Source organism: Penicillium nucicola, assembly GCF_028828085.1.
Source record: "Penicillium nucicola strain IBT 29836 chromosome Unknown utg000006l, whole genome shotgun sequence".
Classification (NCBI taxonomy): domain Eukaryota; kingdom Fungi; phylum Ascomycota; class Eurotiomycetes; order Eurotiales; family Aspergillaceae; genus Penicillium; species Penicillium nucicola.
In genome coordinates this window covers 2467905-2489664 of record NW_026643130.1, presented here as the reverse complement: position 1 = coordinate 2489664, position 21760 = coordinate 2467905, and the positions used below count along the sequence as shown (strand labels likewise).

At 50.9% G+C, this 21760-nt stretch overlaps 6 protein-coding genes across 6 annotated transcripts; 3 read left to right on the top strand and 3 right to left on the bottom strand.

The window, feature by feature from the left end:
• Positions 1–1044: 1044 nt before the first annotated feature.
• N7511_006954 (putative glycosyl hydrolase) lies at positions 1045–3072 on the top strand (the record flags this gene model as incomplete). The annotated part of the gene is made up of 2 exons (XM_057129331.1): positions 1045–1930; positions 1985–3072. The coding sequence occupies 2 exons, from the start codon at positions 1045–1047 to the stop codon at positions 3070–3072; spliced, it is 1974 nt and encodes a 657-aa protein (XP_056983887.1).
• A 462-nt stretch (positions 3073–3534) lies between these two features.
• N7511_006953 (uncharacterized protein) lies at positions 3535–3720 on the top strand (the record flags this gene model as incomplete). Its single annotated transcript, XM_057129330.1, has 1 exon — positions 3535–3720. One exon carries the CDS (start codon positions 3535–3537, stop codon positions 3718–3720), a length of 186 nt encoding a protein of 61 aa, XP_056983886.1.
• A 1127-nt stretch (positions 3721–4847) lies between these two features.
• On the top strand, positions 4848–5045 carry N7511_006952 (uncharacterized protein; the record flags this gene model as incomplete). Its single annotated transcript, XM_057129329.1, has 1 exon — positions 4848–5045. One exon carries the CDS (start codon positions 4848–4850, stop codon positions 5043–5045), a length of 198 nt encoding a protein of 65 aa, XP_056983885.1.
• Positions 5046–5984: 939 nt separating this feature from the next.
• On the bottom strand, positions 5985–6938 carry flbD (putative MYB family conidiophore development protein FlbD; the record flags this gene model as incomplete). Its single annotated transcript, XM_057129328.1, has 1 exon — positions 5985–6938. The coding sequence occupies one exon, from the start codon at positions 6936–6938 to the stop codon at positions 5985–5987; it is 954 nt and encodes a 317-aa protein (XP_056983884.1).
• Positions 6939–13016: 6078 nt separating this feature from the next.
• On the bottom strand, positions 13017–18050 carry N7511_006950 (uncharacterized protein; the record flags this gene model as incomplete). Its single annotated transcript, XM_057129327.1, has 3 exons — positions 13017–13640; positions 13695–16296; positions 16345–18050. The coding sequence occupies 3 exons, from the start codon at positions 18048–18050 to the stop codon at positions 13017–13019; spliced, it is 4932 nt and encodes a 1643-aa protein (XP_056983883.1).
• A 2906-nt stretch (positions 18051–20956) lies between these two features.
• On the bottom strand, positions 20957–21627 carry N7511_006949 (60S ribosomal protein uL11; the record flags this gene model as incomplete). Its single annotated transcript, XM_057129326.1, has 4 exons — positions 20957–20970; positions 21021–21466; positions 21531–21564; positions 21624–21627. 4 exons carry the CDS (start codon positions 21625–21627, stop codon positions 20957–20959), a joined length of 498 nt encoding a protein of 165 aa, XP_056983882.1.
• Between the last annotated feature and the right edge of the window lie 133 nt (positions 21628–21760).

The following is a 21760-nucleotide window of genomic DNA, read 5'->3' as shown; positions in this document are numbered from 1 at the left end:
AGTCATGATTCGATTCTTTTACATTCCTATCTCCTGTGACACTGTTCAAGGCCACTAGTCCTTCGTACACAGCTGTCAAAGGAAGCTGCCGAGCCTAAAAGACCTATAAATAGTCCAGTTGCTTCTTGACTTCTTGATATCATTCTGGGGTATAGGAGTCCTTTGTTTCCATGCATTAAACACTCACTGTTTTGATTCTATACTCTCGCTGATCGCTGATTGCCCTTCTCAGACGTCTTCTACAAAGATTTATGACTGAACATGCATGATTAAAGCGTACGTTTGCCAATCAGATATCATCTAGAGCATTTCTCGCACTAGATCTGAGATCTGAGCATTGATAGTCTAAGATAGTTTTGCAAGCTTACTCGGACACTCGTAGTTTACTCAAATCCTAGCAAGTCCCATGTTTGGTAGCTCATATTTGGTTGTTTTCATTCTGATAGCTGGGATGTCTTCCATATTGGCTTTCACTTGGTCCCTTGACTAGTGACTATTGAGATCTTGACATGTCTATCTTGAGCATTGATGGTGTCACTCTGTTTCTCCCTAGGGCTTATTTCCTTCTTTCTTGGTCATGTAGACACATTCCCAAAATTCCTAGATCAACCATAAGATGAAGAACACAACATTCCTTTCTTGATGCCTACCTCGGACAAATCATCAACATCCCTATACTGGAGTCCCCTTGAGTCCTCTTAAATTCTCGTTTGGAGACGGAGGTCCATCCGTGGCATAAGGGAACCAGTGAATTTAGGCTAATGTCTTCGGGCAGCACTGCCTATGACCTCAAAGCGTTTAAAGCTCGGTATCTCCACCTCCACACATCTCCGGGCTCCGGCAGCTCTGGAGCAAATGATTCGGAATTCTGTATTTCCCTGCATCTGATCTACCAGAATGCCTTCGAAAATAGCCATGGTTCAGCCTTGGTACCACATACGTGGTGAGGGGTACGTATCCATCGTTGTTACTTAAGAGTGATCGGAGCCAGGTGAGCTCTGAACGGTGCCGACTTCACACACTGGTCCTAGGCTCTTAGTCAAAATGATTTTCTCCGAAGACGACAAGCTCATTTTCCGATTTGATGACCACATCCTATGGGTTCAGCCTTGGGGAGAAAATGCATTTCGCATCCGAGCAACCAAGCAGGCATCAATGCCCACGGAGAACTGGGCCCTCTCCTCCAAGCCTGCTAGCGGAAAGACGGACATTCAAACCTCAGTCTCTGACGGGGATGCTACGATCTCGAATGGAAAGATCAAAGCCACTGTTTCAAGCAGAGGCAAGCTCACCATCTACAACTCCAGCGGTAAAAAGCTTTTGGAGGAGTATGCACGGCACAGACAAGACCCAAAAGACCCCAAGTGCAGTGCGTTGACAATCGAAGCTCGCGAGCTGCGTCCGATCTTAGGGGGAGACTACCACCTCACGATGCGGTTCGAATCTCTCGATCCCAAAGAAAAGATCTTCGGCATGGGTCAATATCAACAGCCGTACCTGAATCTGAAGGGTGCAGACCTTGAGCTAGCGCATCGAAACTCCCAGGCCAGCGTTCCATTTGCCGTCTCCTCTCTCGGCTACGGGCTTCTATGGAATAACCCGGGCATTGGACGAGCAGTCTTAGGCACAAATGTGCTGAGCTTTGAAGCATATTCCACAAAGGCCCTGGATTACTGGGTTGTGGCGGGTGATACACCAGCTGAGATTGAAGAGGCATATGCCAAAGTCACGGGCTATGTGCCCATGATGCCAGAGTATGGTCTTGGCTTCTGGCAATGCAAGCTCCGGTATTGGAATCAAGAGCAGATACTTAATATTGCACGCGAGTATCACCGTCGTCAAGTTCCCTTGGATCTGATTGTCGTTGATTTCTTCCATTGGAAGCACCAAGGTGAATGGAGCTTTGACCCGGAGTTCTGGCCGGATCCTGGTAAGTGCTATCCTCCGACGTTCAGATCGAGTCAAACCATGCTGACTAGTCTAGATGCGATGGTCAAGGAGCTCAAAGAGCTCAAAGTAGAACTAATGGTCTCCATCTGGCCAACAGTCGAAAACTCCTCGGAGCACTTCCCAGAGATGCTCGAACGCGGACTCCTAATCCGCCACGACCGGGGCATGCGCGTAGCAATGCAGTGCGATGGCGACATCACACACTTCGACGCAACAAACCCCGAAGCTCGCAACTTCATATGGAGCAAGGCAAAGAAGAACTACTACGACAAGGGCATCAAAGTATTCTGGCTCGACGAAGCCGAGCCCGAATACTCCATCTACGACTTCGACATCTTCCGCTACCACGCCGGCAGCAATCTCCAAATCGGCAACACCTACCCGAAAGAATACGCCCGCGCTTTCTATGAAGGGATGCAGGCAGAAGGCCAAACCAACATCGTGAACCTACTCCGATGCGCCTGGGCCGGCAGCCAGAAATACGGCGCCCTAGTATGGAGCGGCGACATCGCCTCCTCCTGGGACTCGTTCCGCAACCAGCTCGCCGCAGGCCTGAACATGGGACTCGCAGGGATCCCATGGTGGACAACCGACATCGGCGGGTTCCACGGCGGCAACCCAGACGACCCGGAATTCCGCGAACTGTTCACCAGGTGGTTCCAATGGGGCGCGTTCTGCCCCGTGATGAGACTGCACGGAGACCGGGAGCCCAAGCCGGAAGGACAGCCTACGGCTAGTGGAGCGGACAATGAAATCTGGTCGTATGGAGAGGACGTGTATGAGATTTGTAAGAGATATATTGGGATTCGGGAGCAACTGCGGGAGTATACGCGCGGGTTGATGCGCGAGGCTCACGAGAAGGGGACGCCTGTTATGCGGACCTTGTTTTATGAGTTCCCTGGAGATGACCGTGCATGGGAGGTCGAGACGCAGTATATGTTTGGATCTCAGTATTTGGTCATCCCAGTGTTGCAGGCTGGGCAGCGTGTTATCCAGGTCTACCTTCCTGATGGGGCATCTTGGAAGGTTTGGGGTGGCAAGGATGATGCCGTGTATCAGGGAGGTCGGGAGATTGAACTCGACTGCCCGATTGAGAGTATGCCTGTGTTTATTCGTCAATAGATGGGACTTTCTAGATTGGGATGGTGAAATGTTGAATGGAGCATTGGGTTCCGACTGTTTCTGGTTCTGTTTCTTTGCCTTGTACATCACATGTCCGATGGAGTAGACTGTGACTAGATCGGAATCGAAACTGAGCTATTGAGTTTGAGTTACAGCTCCGTGGAACGTTATTGGGAACATTCCAGTCAAAAAATCGAGCTCTCACCGCATTGTCGATGATCTGTCTCACCTCGTATACTTCGCAACGGCGGATGCCTTGGGCATCCAAAACCCGACCCAAGGACCAGCCCATCAGATCTGCGGTCCGCAATCCACATGCAAAAAAAGCAAGGTCCAAGACGCAACCCGAAAATGGAGGTATACCGTACAGTAGCCCCATTACCAGGAAACCAATAGCCCAGCAAACTTTGAAACCTTGCCCCTGACACGCACAACCACGGAACACAGGCCTCGAACCGGAAAATGGGGTTCCCGCAGACGTTTCTGAAAAATGAGACCGGCAAATCCGAACCAAGTTTTCAGCAAGATCAGAAGCCCCAAACCCCCGATCCAGACAAAGAAGCTGGCAAAGAAGCTGGCAACGAAGCAGAAAATCATGCATCCCGACAGACCGGTACCTTTTCCGCGCTAGGCCACATTCGATCCTAGCGTCGATGCCACCGAGATTCTCCGTTGACCAATCAGAGCCCGTCCTGGGGACTCTGTATTGGCGGGTATCAGGGGAGGACAATAGGCTCCTCTCGCTTCACACTTTCAATAGCCCCCAAGGTATCTCCGCTGACAGTCAAAGGGACATGGACGGTATGCCCAGGGTACTCCGTACTCCATACACCGAAACCGATCGCCATACCCGGAAATGAAGGCGCCAAAGCCGCTATGAGCCACAGGAACCAGCGGCTTGGGACGCAACGGGCAAGTGTCAAGTCGACAGAACCCCTGATCCTTCCCTGAACCTTGTCCAACCACTCCACCCTTTCCCATGAACCCGTGAACCTGTGAACTTATGAATCGGGAATCCTTGGAAACCTTGCCAACGTCCCTCCCCCTTTTTGGGACCGTTTTCTGTTTCTCTCCTTTCTCTCCTGTCTAGCTCCGGAAACGAGAGACTTCGTATAACGGCCCGATGACATCAGAGTTTTCTCCCGTTTGGCTCCACAATATGCCGTGTGACGGGATACAGGACTCGGATATGTACGATTCCAAATCATGGCCATGGTTGCAGGGATGGGATCCCCAATGCTGGAACTTTGATCTCTGCTCTGCATGGACAGTAGCACACGAAGAGAGTACAGTAAGTTAGTTTTCTGATCCTAGGTTTACCGAGGTTGATCACACTGAAGGGCCATCTGCTCGATCTGATTCGGTGGATCCATGGACTCTCTCCGATGGCCCTGTTCAGCTTTTCAGCGGCCGACTCTTTTGGGTCATTCTCGCCCTCAGACCCGCGGTCCTGCTCCGGACCCCATCTGGTGGAGCTGACTGTCCCGTGTAGGGGTGTAGTGTCACAGAATGAATCCTAGAAAGGAGTATCATTGGCGTGGACTGGTTGTGTACAGTAAGTTCGTGTCCACGGCAAAGGAACCTGGACAATGCACAGCGCCAAAAAAAAAAAAAAAAAAAAAAGAAAACGTAAAGAAAAAGAAAAAGAAGTTGAAACAAAACAAAACGGAACAGACATGAAACAGACACGGCATCGATGGAGCAGTACAGTACATTGTACACCAGGAACATCCACAGCACCATTCGACAGGCCACGTCCAAACTGTACAGTATCCATGGTCCAGAAGAGAGCTCCCGATCCCGATCCAGAGCGAATCGCCCATCTCAACGGGCCAAAAACGCCCTCGCGGAAGGCGGGAAATCGCGACCCGGACGAGGCTTGCACGAACACCTCCACGATCCATGCCAATCCCCACCCAGCCCCGCCGTTCATGTTCATTCCGGTGACCAGTCCGGTTGATACATCGCGCTAGCCCTGACGATTGGCCCGACGCGAGTGTAGCAAGAAGAGGGGGTGGCCAACTCGGCCAACTCGGCCACTCGATGGGAGAGAGGGCAAAGAAGTGGGAAGTGGATGGGCCGTGGCGCGGACCAGACACGCTGACTGGAGAGGCAACACTTCCCACACGACCGTACTAGACCATTCCGTGAGTGGAGAGAACAGCGTCAGGGCCAAGATCGAGCACCGTTGGAGTTCCCCGAACCGCCCGGATAGACTTTCTCATCCGTTTTTTTCGTCCATATCGTGTGTGCATAGTGGTGCAGTCGCTGCCCGTTTAGTCGGCTTGCATATTGTCGATGGGACCTAGACCGTGAGGTACAGTAGTTTTCTAGTCTTCTTACATACGTGGTCCGGTGTGGTCTGGCTGGATTCCCCTTGCGTCCGTCCTCGTGAGGAGAGCGTGTCTGGTGGCGCATTCCTCATCATTCATGTCGAGGCATTCTAGTCAATGTACACTGTACAGTAGTGCCCAGTTCAATCAGGAATAGACTTTTACCGTGGGTAAAAGTCAAAATGGGTCGTTAGATTCCATCCGAATAGGGAATATGGAGCGCCTAACTGCATGGTCTCTCATTCCCAGGTTTCTTTCCAGGTTTCTTTCCCAGTTTCTAGCTCCAATTACAGTACAGTCATATGGAAGCAGTCCAAAAAGGGAAAAAAAATCCATTATTTGAAGGATCGGAACCCTGTTAATACACATTAAGAGTATACAAAAGGAAATCGTTATAGTTCCCATCCAAATAGACACAAGAAAAAAGCGAGCGCGAGGCTTTTGGTCAATATACAAAAGAGGAATCCATCAACGGACTCGAGCGCGAAGGGGAATCAAGAGTATAGAACAAGTCAAGAAAAGGTGAGAAATGAAACTCGTCAATCATAAGAGGGAAGGGGGATTGGGTTGGGGTTGATTTTAGTTGAGCAAGCTGCTGACTCCCATGCGGGTATCACGAGCAGGCTCAGCTGGGGCTGGCATCCACGACTTGGAGATGTCGGTGGGCTGGTGCCAGGATGCCAGCGTGGACTGGTGGGCCATCCAGCGCTTGGAGGCCATGTCGGAGAGAGACTCGAGAGACCGGGCCGGGTAGCTAGGCGAGTCTTCCACGACGTACACGCTGGGGCGGCGGATTTCGTATTGCGAGCGCAAGTCCACGGGCAGAGGCAGAATTTGCGGAGAGGGAATCGTGCGGGGCGAAGAAGACGAGCAGACGGAGTTCTGGTCGGAGACCATGGAAGGAGGCTCGCACGAGGTCGCGTGGGAGACCTCGGAGAAGGCAGGCGAGGTCAAGGGAGTTTCGATCGGTCGGTTGATAGAAGGCAGCGTGTAGATGGGAGACAGTTGGCGAGGCGCCGAAGCCAACGATTCCCGGCGGGAGTGGGAGTAGTGTTCGGAGACGGCTGACTCGAGGGAGTCGGTCCATGAAGGGCGAGCAGACGAGACGGAGAAGCGCGAGCGAGACGGGCTCATCATCGAGGCGCGGGGGTACGGCGCCTCGATGCGGCCGCTATAAGTGCGGGAAGTAGTGGGGGTGGACAAGCCACGCTTCTTGCGGTTCATGCTGCCATTCCACCAGTTCTTGACGGCGTTGTCGCTGCGGTTGCCCAGGCGGCGGGCGATCTCCGCCCAGCGCTTTCCCATTTCGTTGACCATACGCTCGATCATCAGTCCCTCATCGGCGGAGATGGGCTCTCGGTTGAGCGAGGGCTTCAAATTCTGATGGAAGCGCTCCCGACATTGCTTGGGCGAACGATAATGCATGTGTTGCGAGATGCGCACCCAGTTGTTTGGGCCTTGTTCACGGACCAGTTGGACGAGGAGTTGATCTTCCTCGGGAACCCAAGGGCCACGACGATGTGAAGGAGGCATGGTGTGTGAGTATGTGTGTGTGTGTGGATGTAGTTCGGGTGTAGAGAGAGAGAGAGAGAGAGAGGGAGAGTGGAAAGTTTGAAGTGTAGTCAAAAGTGCCAGTTGTTGAGAAACAGGAAGGGAGGCGAGGTATATAAAGATCCCACGAACCAGGGGGATTTAAAAAAGAATTAAAAGAATTCTTGGAATTCCAGCGATCCAAAGATCTCGGAGCTGACAGTTCGGAACAATACAAATACAGCCAAAACCACCAAACCACACTATTGTAATGAATCGATCGTGGGGAGTGGAAAAATGCTCCGTTGGGATCTTCAGTACGACCCGGGAATCCGGGAGGGAAAACCGCGTTAAACTGGTATCGGACGTGATCGACCCTGAGCCCCGTTGCTGGAATTCCAAATCATCGTTGCGTATGGTATTGTGGTATTGGCCGGTATGGGAGTATTTGAGTATCAAGTATTTGAGAATTTGAGAATAGGAGTACAGTATTGGAGTTTTTGAGTATGAGAGTATTGGGTATGGAGGTATTGTTTATTGACGTCCAGGGGGAAACAAGTCCAGTGATCCCGGCTATAGATCGAGAGCAACTACACAGTACAGTGTATCCTCTGCTCCTCTGCCCGACACTCACCTCTCGACGGTACGTCCAAGCGCCCCTCAAGCCCTAAGCCCAGGAAAGGGGTAGTCCTAAAAAAGCCAGGGGCAGATCTGGCTTCCGAACTGACAAGCGACGTCCCAGATTCCCCTCAGCCAGCCATGCACAACACTTTGCGACACGATGGGTTCCGATCGATGGTCCATCGGTCATGTCCGAGCTACCATTGGCCTGATCGGGGCACTCACCTTCTTGATGGACGACCCACTAGTGGAGTCGTGGGAGGTTTTGACAAATTCTGAATCTGAAGATCCAGTCGAACACACAGGTAAAATCGGAAAATCAGAAACGAGAAATCAGAATTGAGATTTCCATTTCAATAGTATGGGGAAATCGATGACAGGAAGCTTCGACCCCGAGCAACGCCGAAGCCACATCTCGCTGACCCGACAGAGTGGACTCTCTTCGCTGGTGTTGCTGTGATGTGCCTTGCAGCTCTCGAACCAGACAGTCGACTTGGACTCTACTAATCTACGGATATTGTAACTTGTACTCTATACTTAACATGCTGACATACTGACATACTATATACCATATACAGTACTATATGCATAGTCAATCCGAATAAATCAATAATACCGCATGGGCCACCTGCCATCTGTCACAGTAATCTCCAACACGGGCCACGATGTGACGTTTACCTGTAGAGTCTGAAGGGGAATATCCCTTCCCGAGGATCTGGTACCGTGTAGGACTAGATCCAATCAGAATCATGCAACGAGGAATCTCCAGTTCAGCACGAAGCCATCGCAATCTATATCCCGTGTGCGAGACCCCTCCCAAGGAACTATTTTCAGCCTACTGTACTGTAAACACTGGTGTACCATGCATCAGAGATCGGGGATCGAAGGGGGGGGGGGATCGAGGGAGGGATCGACGTGTGCGAAGTTTCCAGACTACCAGATTCGGTATCTCGCAGCTCGGATCTCCACCGGTGGAAACCGTTGAAACGCAAGCCACACCTTTTTTTGCTTTTGCGGAAAGAGGTCAAGCGGATTCAGCGCTTGTCATGCATGAGATCGCTGATTGGTCGGTGCTATTTGTCATGGTTCGAGGGCTGAAAAGGGTAAGGATGGGAAATCGTGAATATCTTGGGGGCTTTTAATCTATACACTCACACACACACACCCCCGGTTCGAAATAGATTAAAAAGATCACACGAACTATCTATAGAGTCAGTGGGGGAACCCCTTTTTCTTCTTTGGTAGTAGACTGTACAAGGTACACGTAGACGGTGGACTGGTGGACCGTAAAGAGAGATGTGAAGGATGGCCATGTGGACAATCTGGTCCATCTGGTCCATCTCGTGTCGAGATCGGAATTCCATACTTCTGGGAAACAAAAAAAAACCGTTACTGAAGGAACCCGTCCTGCTGGGATGCAACCTTGAGGGACTAGGGTATACCCGAGATTGGACCTGTCACTTAGCTGTGTACAGGATTTTAGCTTATTGATTCGGCTATTGTTTGCCAATCAGAGACACGGCAAGTATTTGAGATAAATCCTGGTCGACCTGCAGGGATCAGCGCTGATCGTAGTCCATGCACGGGGGATGAAGCAATGGTGGTTTAGAGCATCGAGCTTGGATCAAGACGGTGACAGCTCCAGCTTGAGTGGGACTGAGCTACTGTACAGTGTACAGGACGGAATAGCTGAGCTACAATCGCTGAACTTGCTGAACTTGCTGAACTGCTAAACTGCTAAACTCGCTGAGCTACAGCGTGTATACGGATTCCCCTGTCCCGTCACGTGTCTCATGGACTTACTGTCCTCGGTAGTCCCAGTTGTGACATGTTGGACATGGAACACATAGACATTGAAATAGGAACCCCAATAGCCCCGTTATTGGTGGGACTCTCTCGGGCTTCAGATTCGGGGACCACTCCCATGGTGCCCGATCTGTGGGAACCCGTTTGGGTCAAGCTGTGCCGCTGTCATATTTATTACCGTATATTCTTTATTCTTTATTTATTATATTATATTATTTATATTTTTATAGTATTATATTATTATTTCCGTGGAATACGTCGATCCAAGCTTATACTCTATTCCCCCAAGGCCACAGTTAATCTATATCCCGCCCTATTAAGCGAAAGCGAGTCCGGTGGGAACGAAGCCCCACGATGGCAGTTCGCTTTGAATGTCATGTACAGTACAGTACGGAGGAGACCAACTGATCCTTCAACTCCAACTCAGTAGAATCCCGGTACTGGGGATCCTGTGCATGGGTGGAGAGATCGGATGGGATCCTGCCTGTTCAAAGAGGTAAACGGTATACGATGCAAAAGGTAAATCGCAACCGGTTCAAACGTCAGTTTTGGGGGCCGTGACGAGGTGGAAACCGGTCGCAAATTTTGGTCACGTTTTCTAGTTTCAGGTTTCGGTTTTTTTCGGTTTTGGGCTCTCCACTCTCCGACTGTTCAAGGCTTTTGTCGGCCTTTGTGTAGAAAGGCCATTGTGGCTTTTGGAGGTGGAATCTGGCCCCTTTTTTGAGGCTCAGGGGGGGGGAGAAGGTGAGACTGGTGACGGGCGACTTAGGGCTTGTGTATTAACGGCCTCCCCGGTTGAGGCTGGACCATGTCCGAATTGGGTTTTTAATTGCGAGCTGGTGTCCAATATTGACAGGATTATGTCTAGAATCGACTGTCATACAGTAGAGAATAATGGATCATATAATATCCAATTTCTGGGTTCCGCGGTCGTGTAATCCGGATTCATGATCAGCCACGTGAGGCTATACTAGAGACTATTCACAGACTCGTACTTCGCCTATCTCAGCTACATCGGGAAGGCTTCAGCCATTACGGAGTAGTGGATAAGACAATACAACTCGGCCAAATTCCGAACTCGTGGACTTTTTCTATGTTCACTATACAGTAGCCTGGTATCACCAGGATCTATCACCAACCCTCCACCAACCCGCCACCAACCCTCCACTAACCCTCCATGGATGCAAGAACAAGAACATGAACAACAATAAACAATAAACTCTAAACCCAACCGCCAAACCGCCCAAGACAGCGGCTAATCGACCGGTCCAACGCCGTCCACCCGTGGCTGACACCCCACTCGCGCCACACCAGTCACAGCAGCGCATAACCGACAAGGCCACAGGCCTAACCTATCCACTTTGGGTACAGAACGGGAAACAGGAACCAGAACTGAATCTGACACTACACATGGGGTGGCAATGGTGAGTGGAGCGCAGGTTTCTCGTGGGAGAAACGGGTGTGAAGCGAACGGGCTGACATGGCTGAGACAGAAGCAAGGGAGTCGGTTATATATATATATTACTATTACTATACTGTACAGTATAACGGTAGTAAATAATAGAGAGTAAATAGTAAAGAGTAAACAATAAAGAATAAAGCAAGTTTCCTTGCTCAGATCAAGTATGCACAACACCCTTTTCCACCCTTTCCCACCCCAACAGACCAAGATAATCATATCAAATTCACATCCCACTGTACAGTACTCCGAAAAGGAAACCTGAACTCCCAACCCAACCAAACCCCCAATGCAAACAAAGAAGCAAAAGCAAAGAAGCAAAGCCGATTAAATCCCCGACACTCGTGGACAACCATGTGGACAAAATCTCGCCTGGAAACCTGCAGCCCAGTCCCCCAGCCCACGATGCTCTCCTCTCCTCTCCTGTACAGTACAGAGTACAGTAGGACTGTACTGCAAGTGAAGCAGAGCCTAATAAAGTCGGCAATGCACATACCCAGGTCCCCGAGCCTGACTCCGAGCCCAAGATGAATATAAACATACAGTAACATAAACATAAATATAAAGATGGACATGACATCCTGTACAGCACTGTACAGTATAATACACACAGCAGAGAAGATTGAAGCCATGTGAGATTGCCCGTGGGACTGAACTGGTTGTGATCGCATCCCCTTGCAGGACTGCTTGCTATCTACTAACATTACCAGCTACCAGCTCAGTTACCAGCTGTACAGAACTGGGTCATTTGACTGTTGCCCTGTATCTTAACGGTATTAGCCACGGCGCAAGGGATATGCAATAGAACCGATGGATGTGCGTGCGTGCGCGTGTGCATGCAGATATCCTCTGGAGCTGATGTTGACGTTCAATGATGGTCATGCGTGTCTTATGGACTGGGGTGGCTTGTCGGGGTTGGTTTACTGACAGTAGTGTAGTATACAGTAGTAAAGTATGGTGTAGTGTAGTGTAGTTCTAGTCTAGACTTTAGACTAGCTGATTAAATGGTCGTGTGGCAACTCTGCAGTATCGCGCTTGAATATATCATATATCAGATACAGTAGAGTATTGAGCTAGCGCCGATCTCTATATTCAGGGGGTTTATTCTTAATGGTATCGCTGAGACGAGACGAGCGATACTCTTCTTCCAAGGCTGTAACCACGGAACGGATAGAAAAGATAAGTTTGGAAAGCAGAATACCGTAGGACCAGAATCCCAAACTCAACAGGGCCGTCTCAGCAAGGTACAGTACAGTACAGTCTCGGATTGAAGAAGGCGTGACAGAAACAGTCCAGTGGTTCCCAGAGCATGGACGGATTGGCAGGGGTTGCCGTTGGGATGGTGCATGTCGGTTTAGTTCGGTCCAGGTCGGGTCAGCTCGGTTCTGCACACAATGAAATGGCCCTGGCAGTATGGGCCTGTACCTGTACCTGTCCCTGTACCAGTAACGTTGTATCAGGGTGGGTAGCTGAGGATCAAGACAGGTACGGTATCTCAGATAGAGTAAAGTGGACACTTGATACATGTTCCATGTTCGACTTTGGAACTGTGGTGCAGACCGAGACAAGGGGGGGCAGGGTAGGCGTGGGCGTGCTGTGAGCTGTGAGCTGTGAGATTTCAGCCTGCATGTAGCATGGCGACTATCGATGTGGCTGAGTATTCAATACTGGTGAATATAGTTTGGACCGAGTCCTACCGTTGAAACGAGAAGGCGTGGCATGGCCGGCCGACGATGACCATGGGCATATATTTGCGACAGGGATGAAAATTGAGACAAGATGAGGAGAAACAACCCAGGGGTTAGGGTGAAGACACTATGGCTTTCGGTATATTCAGCACAAGGCTACTCAGTAGTACCATATACACAGAAAGAAATCTAGTCCAAGAATAGGAAGGGAAGAGGCAGCCACCACAATCGCAAGGAGAGACTCTTTACATAAATTCCCAATGGTATAAAAGCAACGTCAAAATAAGATCAGATCCAAACACCACATGTACCAGTAGATAATCCCCCCATTCCATTACATAGATGAAACCCAAAACCCAGAGATAGAAAGAGATATGGAAAGGTTAGATGTTACCAGATGCAAGAGAATGAGATCAAATAAAAGTCAGATAGAAAAAAAAAAAAAAGAAACAGAAGACAAGACAAAGAAAAAGTAAATCGCTCAAGGGGTATAAATCGCTGTGCACTTCATAACCAGATATCGCCTTCTTCGCCATTGACCCATTGTGTCCACACTGCCTCATAGGCACCTTCGAGGTCGCGCACCCAGCGCGCCGTGTCAAAGAGCTTATTCTGATACCGCTCTCGGAAGAGCATCTGTCGGAGCTCCGCGAGACGACCGCGACCCTCGCCAGTGGAAGGATAGTGCAGATCCATACAAAGCCGAATAGCTTTATTCTCATAATCCTCAACAGAGCAAGCGATCAGATCATCGCGCGCGTGCTGACCAGCCTCGGATTTCGGAAGGGCGCTGCTGAGAATGCTGCTCGCCATGCGCGAACACATCTTGTACTTGTAGCGTGGGAGGGTGAGCAGCGGGGTGCCACTCCAGAGGACGTCGGTGGCGGTGGTGTGGGCGTTGCATTCGGGGGTATCAAGAAACAGGTCTAGGATCTTTGCTCGGGCGATGTGAGTATTCTTGGGTGCAACGTCGGTGAAAATTATTCGGGAGGCCGTTTCTTCGCCAGCCCAGGCTTTGGCGATGTCGCGGAGATTTTGCTCGCCTAGGTCTGGGAAGCGGAGAAGCCAGAGGACAGCATTGGGGATGCGCGCGAGGATGCGCAGCCATGTTCGGAACGTTGTGGGTTCAATCTGGAGACAGTGAGTTGAGGTCAGGGGGGCGAACGGAGTATAACTATGACATACCTTGTAGAGCTGATTGAAATTACCGAGGATGATTGTGTCATCGCTCAAATTGGGAAACAGTTCCTTGCGCATCTTCCACCGCCGCGCTTGTTCTTCTTCCCAGGATACATGCTTTTCGCCGGCATCTGGGGCACTCTGCCGGTGATCACAGCAAAAGAAAGTATCACGAGTGAAGACAATCTTCTCTCCATAGACCCAATCCTCTAGCTCCTCGCCATTATCCTCTTCCAAGACGCGCTCCTCAATGCGTGTCGTACGACGTCCAGGGCTCAAAGTCTCAGGAGGAATGGAAAGAGTGTCGGCAAGAATGTAATCACACCACTCAGCACCGAGGGTGCCCGCAAAGCCCATAAATGACATGTGAATGGGGGCCGGGCGCGCTGCAAAGACCTCATTACGAGCTCCTCGAGTGTAGCCGTTCAAGTTGACCAGAATATGAATACCATCCTCGATAATCTGCTGGACGATTCGGTTAACCGACCATCCACTTGCATCATGGAAGACAGATGATTCCTTCTCGATCTGGTGACGATGCACTGATTTGTCACTGGGAGTGGTAGCATAGCAGTATGACCTAACTCGAGAGGGGTTGTGCAGTCCAAAAACCGACTGCATCAAATGTGCAAGAGGATGGTTATTAAAGTCGGACGACACATATCCAACACGAAGATGTGGGCTCGGCGGAGAAGGTGGTGGGAAGACGGTAGGAGGAAGCCATGGAAGTCGCAAAGTTGACGTCGAAATGCGCAGACCATTCCGCTGAGAGATCTGTCGAATTTGCTTGGCTGTCAGGGGACAGGTGAACGTATGGAAAGGCAAAACAGTAGGAGCACTTGGAGCAGTAAGTGCGCCGGGAAGTTGAGGTCGACGGTACTTTGAAGGAGGGTAGTCTTTACCATAGACATAACGATCCTGGTACCATTGCCAAGTGAGAGACCGAATAGCTCGCTCAATAAGCCGAACAATGCGGGATCCTTCCCATTTCTGCCCAGCCCAAGACTGGAAGAGCTTTTCCAAGGAGCTTCGTTGACTGGAGGCGAAACGGCTGGAATCCAAGGCTGGAGCCATCTGTTGACACAGCTGCTCTGCTGTGGCTGTAGTCAACAAGCCACGGCCCCAATATTCGCCTTCTTTGAGTTGCCGATCGACAATGTCGACAACCCTTTTGATCCATCCAGATCCTGTGTCAGAGCTTAGAGAATCCCGAAGCATTCCCTTTTCATCTACGTGCCAGCGGTCGCGGAAGCCACGAGTGTTGGAGACACCACCACGACCGACCCAGTTGCAGACGGAGTTCAGAGCATTTGCCAACCCGCAAACAGCCTCGGCAAAGTCAGGGTTAACTTTGACGGCGCGTTTGTAGTATGAGATGGCATCATTGATCTTTCCAGCATCCTTAACAGCATTGGCTAGATTTGCCAAGGCAATGTCAAAATTGCTGTCGCACTGAACAGCTTGCTCATACATCTTGATAGCGGCCTGAAGCTGACCGATATCTTTGAGAAGACTTCCGAGGTTGGTGTAAAGATGGGCATGTCGTGCATCAAGATGCAAGCCGTAGTTGTAGTAGGCCAGCGCTAGGGAAATCCCACTACCAGGGGCCACGCCAGGAATTTCGGGGTGTTGGCTCTCCCCATTCGGTCGGACCAAGCCTCTGGCTGGTGGGTTGTTGTGAATACCAGCCAGTAGAATGCCAACATTATTAGCGGTAGATGGACTGGGTTGAAGAGAGAGGGATAGGTAGTAAAGGGCCAAAATGTCCCGCACACCAGGCGCAGACCTAGGAGCTCCTGCCGAGACGTTGGACATGCCATCCTGGTAGATCTTTGCCAATGAAAGAAGAGAGTTGCTGGTGGTTGACATGGCCGCATTGCGAGCCATACCTTCGGCCACAAATTGAAGCCCCGGCGGCATGCCACCGGCTTCAAAAACTAGCTTGGCGGTTTTCAATGCTCTATCAGGGTAAAGTAGGATGCTTTCCTTGGACTCATGCTCGGTTTGAGGATACCCACTGGGACTACCGGAGAAAGCAGCAAAAATCTGCTTGATAAGGCTCTGGATACCATGGCGTCTTCGACCAGCAGCGATGAGGACTGCATCCTCGAATGCAGACGCAGCACCGGCATTATCACCGAGAGCATAGAGCATGTTTCCTTTGGCATGAATCAAGGCTAGCATTCGCCCATTATCCGAACCAGGAATTGCATATCCACTGGTTGCGAAACCAATGGGCTTAGCATCTGGTGAGCCAGGCTCAAAGCCCTGAGTACGTCCCATGTCATCGTCATATTCGAACGATGCTTTGTCATACATGCAGACATCAGACACATTGCTCTCGGCATCACTTTCAGGCTCGCTGGCATGTTCGTCCGTCTTGAAGCAATCGCCATCCTTAGGGTGACGAAGAGAGTTCTGAACAAAGTCAATGATGTTGACGGCTTCCTTGCCTCGGTGGCTGCTGCATAGTAAGCCGATTAAATGTTCGACGGCTTCGAAGAAGCTCGGGCGTAACTTGACAGCCCGCAACCAGTTTCGCAGGGCTTCCTCTCGTTGATCAAGTGCCAAAAGGGTTGCGGCGAGGTTGGAGATCGCTTCTACGTGTCTGCGAATTGTTAATATTGATTGTCAACCAAAGCGTTGATAAACTCACGTTGAGTCACGGGCGATGATTCTGGAGTACCATCGAGTGGCTTTGTGATAGTCACCTAAGCCATATGCTAGGCAGCCTCCGAGGAGCATTCCATCGATCCATTCCCATCGGCTTTCTGCACAGAGATGGGATAGCATGTCCAGGGCGGATGCGGCATTGGATCCCGGTGATCCTTCGTTGAACAGTGAGCCACAGGCTCGAGTGAATGGAGATACCCCTATGGGACGGCCAGTGTCGCGCAGACCGAGCATTTGAGTATCAGACCCTCTGCTGTGGGCGAATTGATTCAAAGATGGGCGTCGAGTGTGAGCACGGGGTATGGGTATTTGCGTCGCATCATGTGGTCTGGCGTTGCCCATGATATGCGGTTTCTGTCGTTGAAGATCATATTGACTAGCGGGGTAACTATTATGGCGGGTAAGATCTGGGGGAGTAGGTTGAGAGAAATCAAGGCCGGGTTGGCGAGGAGGTTTGGGATAAATGACAGGTTTTTGAAATCGGGGGTGAGAGTCCGCAGTGCCGTTGGAGATGCTGTTGCGACGGGCTTGATGGATATTTGCAAGGAGATCTACATAGACCCCATGTGCCCAAGACAGCACCTTCTCTTTGAATTCCACATTCGCTGCTACCACAGGTCCTGGCTGTTGAAACCCGTGTGTCGACGGGCGATTGTTCCAGGCGACAGGATCGTTCAGAGGCTGTGGCGCTTGCGGGGGAAATGCTGATACAGGTCGATTGACTCGGGCGTGGAAAGGTAGCTGATCGGAGTGACGTGGAGGGAAATGCGTTTTCATGAGAGGGTCCTGAGGTAATCCCGGCATCGATTGACCCCACGCCAGTCCTGGATCTGGACGACTGTCCAAGGGCACCTGGGGTTGGTTAAATACCGGCTGGTTCAGGTCATAGAAAGGCTGACCCGTGGGGTTCAGCTGCTTTGCAAAGGGAGTCGGAGATTCATAACGTGCATCACGGAAGGCAGCAGGACGGTAAGGAATATACACCCCATCAGGCCAATACGGTCCATAAGGACCACTGCCCGCCGAAGCGGTTGGTCCCAGACATGACTGTAAAGTTGCCGGGAGGACTGTGGGCACATATGCCCCGTTCTGTAGGAGGATGCGCTGATTCCCATACAACGGTAAACTCTGGTTTAGGACCGAGTCCACGCCTGGAGGATAGTTGACCGGGCGAACCCAGCTCGTCCCGTTTGCATCTTGAATGACTTCGCCAGGCAACGCATTGCCGTCATTTTTGAAGACTGGCGGAAAGTTCATGTGTTTGGAGGCAGACTGGTCTACCATGGGCAGCCAATTTTCGGGCTGCATCCCAGCCTGGAATAGAAATTGGCCGGATTCCATCGGTGAGACCAAGATGTGCTTGGAGGCTGGCTGGATTGTGGTATCTCCTGGGGTCCCATCGTACCCCGCGGCCAAGGTTCCACTGGGAGTCTTCCGTCGTAGGGCATGCTCTCCCAGATTGGCGGTGGAGGTCGCGCCGGAGGCATCGCGGGCATCGAGACGTTGCACTGGGTGGGGGAGCTGAAGGCGCGATCGCGAGATGGGATTCCAGAAGGCTTTGGAGGGGTTGGTGCGAAAGGGCAGATTGTCGCTCGCTTCATACATGGGCTGCGAGCCATCCTGAGTCGGATAATGGTGTGTGCGGTGGTGCGGTTGGACGGTGGGGAACGGCGCGACGGTTGGAATCATCTTCACGGTCTTGAGAGGGAATACCTCGAGGCCGCGGGCACAGCCAAATGACTTAACACGTCAAACTGGACATTCAACTATCATCCTTGAAGCGTTTCCGATGCCTCATTATGTGATGCCAGCGTTCCAGATGAGCAGCCACTTTCACGTCATTTGCGAAGGACAGGTGGAAAGGGACCCGACGCAAGGGGAGACAGAATGTTCCAATTCCCGAAGCGGTCCAATAATCCACGAGCTTGGCGAGAAATGGACAGGGGATAATGAATGATGGAAGGTGATCGTGAGAGGGGAAGAGAGGAGAGAGAGAGAGAAGAAAGAGAAGAAAGAGAGAGAGAGAGACCGCAGAAAAGAAGCAAGTTGAAGCTGAAAAGGGCAGTGGGTTCGGGGGTGGGGAAGTGCAAGTCCAAAGTCAAAGTGAAAGTCGGAGTAAATGAAGTCCAGCGGTTTAGGGGATGTTCAGATGAGATCGAACAGTTCTTTCGGTGGTTGGTATTCTGAGTATGGCTATTCTGACTACAACTACTCTTCACTATTCAGGCCATGAACAGATCACAGTCTTACTCGACTTGTCACCGACCCACCACCAACGGCCTCTTCTTGGCCCTCCAAAGACGCCCTGGTGGATCGGGGATCCATTCGGGGCTCCATCGTCTCTTCGATATCTTGGCTTGATCTTCTCCTCTCTCCTCTCGACTCTCGACTCTCGACTCTCTTCACTATACACCTATCGCATTTCTTTCTCGTTGCCTCTCCTCTCCATCCTGACTACTGGAAATAGCCCCCCCCCCTGCCGCTTCATGCATCTCTGATCTTTTTCCTAACCCGGGATTCTGGGGTTAGCAAGGGAGGGCGATGATCCCCGTTGATTCGTACAGTCCGAATACCTGGACTTTAACTATTGCAGATCCTCATATGAAAGCCCACTGGAAGTACACGGTCGCAAGTCACCGTCACGGCCCCCAGTCGAGATCGACACACCCTCTTCCTGCATGGCCTGCACGACGTTCCTGTATGGATGCGAGTCGGGTCGTACAGAAATCAAACAGAAGAGTCAATCAGAGTTGCTCAGTGAGGGAGTCTACAGTATGAGATACTACATAACAAAAACAACAACAACAACAACAGAGACAGAGACAGAGATCCATATCCACCTACTCCCCCGTCCCAGTTATCCCAAGGCACTTGTTCCATGGCCGCAGCAGACCGCACCAACCAGGAGCGAGAACACACGAAAATCAAAGCGATCTGCACTCCACAAGTGGATGAGCACGAACATCGTCTTATCAGGGGCGGATTACCGGTGGAGAAGGAAAAAAAAAAGAAATTGAAATTGCACTTTATATTACTGTAGACATCGGCCTCGACAACAGTGTAGAATGACCCGTCTTACACCGATGAGCCACGTAGCTCCCAGTCCAGAAACAAAGACGGGAGACAACAAATCGCAAGGGCGTTCAATGGACGTGGCTCGAGGCGGTTTGTGGTGTTTTTGGAGGCGGTTTCAGATCCCAATCTAGGCCTGGATATATATAATCCAGTAGTCATCAAGTCTCTGCCATGATACATCGACTCCATCGACTCCATCGACACAGAATGGATTTCCAACCTGAAAAGTGACCCGACCAACAAGTGATACAACATGGCCCATGATTGCCATCGCCATCACTAGCCATGTCAATCACGACGTACTGTAGACGGTCCTGTCCTGTAGGCAACCCCGAGCAGCTTGGACACTACGGGAGATCCCTTGCCGCGCCTCGCCAATCAAACCCGTCACGATTGGGTTGACCGTCTTTCAGTGGTGTTTGTCACACTCTCAGGTGTCCCAGTCCTGCAAATAGAAACCGTTGTGCGGCAGTGCCGGGCGCAGCCCTGCTTATGCATATGCAGCTAAATCCATGGGCTCTGAGGGCGCTCAGGCGCAGGATTACGCAGGACGTGAGCGGGGTCATGTGACAGCTAACTTGCAGGCCTGGAGAGAAGAGAGACTGACTAAGCACCCTATCTGGGCCCTGGAGCTCAACTCTTCCGTGGTGGGCATAACACAAACAAGATCTGCAGCAGATTCAGTTGGCCCGCGATCGACAGTGTGATGATTTCCCCTTGATAGATCAATCGAGTTGAGGTGATCAAAGTTCAATACGGAGGTATAATAGGGAATAGACAGGGCACAGTATGGCTGAGAGCACTGAAAAGTCTGAACTATACCAGCCCTTCAATGAATACCTGCATTAACATGCGATCTTCATCAGGGAATAGCATGGACAGTTGATAGATGACAGAGGAAGAAATAGAGTTGTGCATGGATTTCAGGCAATTTCATTTTTTCTGGTAAGAGAGTCGATCTGTCTATTGACTACGTCTACGAAAGCAAGTATCTTGCATCTTGAGAGATGTAGACCCGTATGATGGATCACTGCACCCACGGAGCGAACTCCAAGTGTACCGCGATGAGTAATGGGACCGAATTCAATCTTCCCCACTTAAAATAAGCCACATACCACGTCGTGATATGATCAAACTCCGTGGAGAAAGAACGGTAAGGGCCAGAGTGTTGTGGGGGTTTCCATTGAAGGAGACTGTCGGCGACGCCGGGCAGCCTTCCACCATTCTCAGAGCGTGGAGGAATGCAAGAGAATAATGAAAGGGAAACGAGAAAAAAAAAAACATAAAAAAAAACAAGGAAAGTGGAGAGATACAACCGGAAGAACAAGCAGCGAGCTGATTCCATTTGTCCAATTGAAAACTCGCAGAGAATTATGAAAAGGTATCAAGGGTCATGACTCATGAACATTTTTGGTTTGAGAAACCATTCGTATTCTGCAACTAGCATCTCATCATTAAGAGTGCACGCCATAGAAATCAAATAGGCCACCTCTTTTTTTGACACTCGGGAGTGAAATAATTTATTCCTCGGGAACTGAAAGCGGTTAGTGTTGTTTCAGCTCGCAACCAAAAGAATTAACTTACTGTCAATCTCGCCAGCCTTGACGTCGTCGGAGACGTCCTTGGGGCTGCGACCGTCGACCTGGCAGCCGACGGAGAAGGCAGTACCGAGGATCTCGAGGACGGTACCGCGGAGCTCCTTGGCCATGGAACGCTCACGCATAACACGGGCCATGTCGATGATCTCGTCGAGAGTCACGGACTTGGAGTGCTTGATGTTCTTCTCCTTCTTGCGGTCACGGGGAGGCTCCTTGAGGGCCTTGATAACCAGGGAAGAGGCGGAGGGAACGACGGAGACGGCGGCCTGACGGTTCTGGATGGTCAAGCGGACGGTGACACGGATACCCTTCCAGTCGCCAGTGTTCTTGGCGATATCTTCACCAATCTTCTTGGGAGACAGACCGAGGGGACCGATCTTGGGGGCCAGAGCGGACTGGGCACCGACCTCACCACCAGTCACACGCAGGTGGCTATTGGAAACATATTAGCATTTGAATGGGTAAAATCTTCGAGCGAGGAGAAATCTTCACATACATGATCTTCACCTCATTGGGGTCGAACTTGGGAGCTAGACCACGAGGGAATGTTAGTCGCCATAAAGCAGAAACCCAAGTTGATGATACTTACGCATGGCGAGTGCGAAAGGTAGTCGATCTTCCTTGGTTGTCGAAGAGGATGGTTACAAAAGAGAAAGGGGAAGAGCGCGAGAAATTGACTTGAAGGCCCGGCGTGCTAGCGGGACCCACTCTACCGACCAACTAAGC